Source organism: Nematolebias whitei, chromosome 18 (genome assembly GCF_014905685.2).
Source record: "Nematolebias whitei isolate Nwh7 chromosome 18, NemWhi1, whole genome shotgun sequence".
Lineage (NCBI taxonomy): Eukaryota > Metazoa > Chordata > Actinopteri > Cyprinodontiformes > Rivulidae > Nematolebias > Nematolebias whitei.
Genome location: NC_056515.1, coordinates 40,531,142 through 40,535,636, shown reverse-complemented (window position 1 = coordinate 40,535,636; position 4,495 = coordinate 40,531,142). Strand labels below are relative to the sequence as shown.

General features: G+C 35.9%; 1 protein-coding gene across 1 annotated transcript in view; it reads left to right on the top strand.

Moving 5' to 3' along the window:
• Positions 1-4,495, top strand: part of LOC119424597 (membrane-associated phosphatidylinositol transfer protein 2) — a 37,548-nt gene that overhangs the window by 12,144 nt on the left and 20,909 nt on the right. Inside the window, exon 8 of the mRNA XM_037692085.1 lies at positions 625-632. Coding sequence (XP_037548013.1) covers positions 625-632 — 8 coding nt within the window. The remainder of the gene's footprint in view (positions 1-624; positions 633-4,495) is intronic.

The window sequence follows — 4,495 nt, the reverse complement described above, 5'->3', positions numbered from 1 at the left end:
ATATATGTATATATGTATATATGTATATATATATATATATATATATATATATATATATATATATATATATATATATATATAAAGTGTGTGTGTGTTGCAGCCATGTTGGATTTTAATTTGGCAACTCTGTTTTTGAAAACTGTTTTTGAAACTTTTGAAAGGACCATTTCTTGTGCCACACACCACGATGGAAGTCAGTACCTTGCTTATTTTTCAAGGTATCATGTTATTATTTTTGGCATAAACCACTGGAGAGTTTTTATAAAACTTTCAGGAACGGTTCATTGGGTGTACATCTAAGACTTAATGGATACAACCCAGTTCAAGACGGCCACTACAGACAACTGACCGTAGAAAGCACAAAGTGGTTGGGGCTGGGGCCTGGTGGTTGGAGTTTCTACAAAACAGATTTATTCTGTTCAGGAAGTCAGAACGGGTCCGAGCCGCAGACAGGTGAAAGTATTGATAAGTGTCAACTTGTAAATGCATTGATCTTCTGTGACTGCTGGGTGTTCTCCAAAGCTTTGTAATAAATCTGACAAAGCCCACACCTGGTTGTTTAGGGAATCAAAGGCCACCACTGGCCACGCACTGGCTTCACTGGTGGTGAACGTCTCCCTCCAGGATCCAGAGTAACTCCTACCCACCAGAATATCTTGCACCAAAAACATTTAGGTTTACTTACATTCTCTGTTCAATTCCAGTCTAGAAAAACACTCACCTCCAAGCTATAAAACATTCATTACTCAAATCCCTCAGTGGCGGGAGACATGGCTGTCCTGTTTGTTTTTATAAAAAATATGAATCTATTTCTATCAGCTTAATCCTTTGATGCCTCACAGGGGTTCTGAGTGCAGCAATATTTAATGTTTTCAGTGCATTTCTATATTTTCATTATAGTTTACAATACCAGTAGTTACCTTGTACAGAGTGACACCTGCAAAGTTTTATGATTTCCACAATTTAAATACATAAAACAGTTGTTCAGACAAAAAGTTTCTGGTTCCCAAATAAGCTACAGGGTTCACCTAACCTTTATTTTTTTTTTAGAAAAATAATTATTTATGTATAGAACTGTTTTTCATAAAATGCTACAGGATTAAGTTACTGTTTTACCAGAGCCAGTGTCCAGTATGTTACCACCATGCAGGACCAGGACGAGGACACGGATCTTGGACGGCTGGGGACACTGCTGGGACAAACAGTCCTGTAGGAAAACAGGAACAAAGATAGTTTTTATTAGAGTTCAACAATGATTTAACAGAATAAGTGTTAGTCAACACTAGACCTCTCTGTGATTTCCAGATTATATCCAGCTCTAATGTTAAAAATCTTGGTGTTATTTTTGATCAGGACGTGTCTTTTATCCCCCACATTAAAAACGTTACTAGAACCTCCTTCTTCCACCTGCGTAATATCACTAACATTAGAAACATCTGATCTAAAGATGATGCAGAAGAACTGGTCCATGCATTTGTCACGTCTAGACTGGACTATTGCAATGGTTTATTATCTGGGTGTCCAAATACTTCTTTAAAACGTCTTCAGTTGATCCAAAATGCTGCTGCCAGAGTCTTAACTGGAGTTACTGGGAGAGATCATCTCTCTCCAGTTTTAGCTTCTCTCCATTGGCTCCCTGTCAAATCCAGAATAGAATTCAAAATCTTACTTCTAACCTACAAAGCTCTCAACAACCTAGCTCCATCTTATATTACAGATCTTATTGTTCCATATTTTCCTAACAGAGCACTTCACTCTCAGACTGCAGGTTTACTTGTGGTTCCTAGAGTTTACAAAAGCAGAATGGGAGGCAGATCTTTCAGTTTTCAGGCTCCTCTCTTGTGGAACCAACTTCCAGTTTCTGTCCATGAGGCTGACACATTGTCCAGTTTAAGACTTTCCTTTTTGATAAATCCTATAGTTAGGGTCGGCTTGTTATGCTGCTATAGACTTAGACTACTAGAGGACAAATTGACCTCATTTCCTTAAATGGATTGTTAAAATTGAATATTTTTCATTTGATACTATTTCTATCTGAACATGTGATTCTGGACCTGCCATTGTGTATCTGTTCCTACCAAACCCAGCCGGTTGAAGCAGATGGTCCTCTTGTCCTGATCCTGGATCTGCTAAAGGTTTCTTCCTCATGAGGGAGTTTTTCTTTCCACTGTCGCCTTCATGCTTGTTCAAGATGAGAGTTCAGTGATGGAGTTAAACTCAAAGCTGCTCCTCTGATAAATAATGTTCAATTATTATTTTATATATGAATGTTTCTGTTCAATTATTATTTTTATATATTAATGTTTCTGTTAAATTATTATTTTTATATATGAATGTTTCTGTTCAATTATTATTTTTATATATTAATGTTTCTGTTAAATTATTATTTTTATATATGAATGTTTCTGTTCAGTCCCTGAGACGATTCTGTTGTGATGTGGAGCTTTAGAAATAAATTGAACTGAATTTAATTGTTAACAAACATCTCATAGCCACCATGTCATTTTGACCTGTCAAAAACTACTTTCCTTATTTGGTTTATTTATTTATTTATGTTTTTGGTTTATTTTTTATTGCTACTTTTGGGTGTAACTGGGACCTTGAGTACACAATTTTGTTCCACCTCATGTACCACACGTGATGCGAATACAATAAACTTGACTTGAACTTATTTATTCAAAATTGACGAGTCAGCAACGACACCCAGAGATTGTAAAGCAGAAGTCTATAACAAGTTCAAAATCAAAAGTTTAATCCGAAACCAGCACAAACTGGGAATAAATGTAAAACATTTGAAGAAAAGGCAATGCCGTGGAAAAAAGGGATTCCCAAAACAACCAGGTGTAGGCTTCACCAGAACAATCAAAGAGCAGTGAAAACTGAGCATGGCGAGTGCAAATAATACACATTCCTTGACAGTCAATAATCTAAAATACACAAAAGAGTTGGAATAAATGAAATAATAAATATACATAAGTACTCAGTAAAATCCAGGTACCAGGTAAAACTCAGGGTCTTCAATGATTTCAAAGAAGTCCTAAGAATTCAGGGCATATGAAATGTCATGTTAAAATTTGAAATGTAACATTAATTGTTATAAAATAAATACTTTCAGTGTAGTTTTTCATAATTTCATAGCCATAAAAAAAGCTAAAACACTGACTCACCCCTCATCAGTCAGACTGTTTAAAATGTTGTCTTTGTGCAGGAACAGAAGGAGCTCATTGGTTGGGACTTCAGTGTCAGGAGAGAAGGCTGAACTCAGGCAGAGTCGCTCCACAACGTTTAATAACGGACAGGAACATTAACCAATGAGAATGCTCATATAGAGTGGGCGGGACCAAAACACGCTACTCGAGACTGCGGGAAGGCCTTCCAAATGTTCTTATCTGATTTATTGATTAATAAAGCAGAGAGTCAGAGTCTCTGCAGGATGAGTTTGTTTAATAACTGACAGGAAAATTAATACATTACTTTCTTTTTTTGGATCATGTTAAATTTTCTGTTGCATTCAGTTGCAACCTGTAAGTTACAAAACATCAACACAGAAATTGAAGTTGCTCTAAAAGGAAATGAAGGTTAAACATTAAATTTAGGTTCATATTGATAATTTTCTAAATAAAAGTTGTGTTTTGGTTTCATTACATAATGAAATTGGACAGAAACAGAAAGTTCTGAATTACTGAAATTAAATGTACTTGAATGCAAGAGACTGTGTGAGCCGCAGTGCATTCTGGGTAGTCTTGGGACAGAAATGGGTGGATTTTTTCAGGTTCATTGTTCAGATGGGTTGTTTTATTTAGTGTTGGGCTGGTGATTATGTTCAGGTTGTTAGTGACTGTAGAGGAAATGACACCAGAATGCCTTTGCTGCTATAGGTAACCCTTTTCAAAGATGGTAGCTCTAATTCTCTTTTGCAAACATTGTGCTCGTTTCTGGTCATTCTGTGGATTCTTTAGTTCAGAGAACAGCTTTCCCCCACTTCACTTCATGTTCCTGGTGAAACCAGCTAAAGATTACGGAGGACAGATCCTAATTTCATTGCCCCTGCAGGATGCAAGAGTGATGAAATTAAGAAATTCTGAAAGTGAAAATTAAAAAAATTTTAAAGGAAAAAATCTACCTCTATCTGCATCTCATCGTTGCTCATAACGTTATAGTCCCCGATCGACTCCTGATATGGTTCTGTGAAAACATAGATCATCAAATGTTACTTATACTTAAAAATCTTAGACCAGTACATTGAACACATTTGGGTTACGATTAAGAAGGCTTAATTTAATTTTTCAAAGTTGTGTTTTCAGAACTGGACCGACCTTTAAATACTCAAAAAAGCAAATGTATAACTGCTTTGCATAGATTAACAAATGTATTGTCGCAGCAAGAGCCACTTAACAGAAGGAATGATTTATATATTACTAAAGAGTAACGGGGAGACATTTTCTTATCAAGCATGTTAAGTATGCTACAAATCAGTTTGCATATACAGTATATA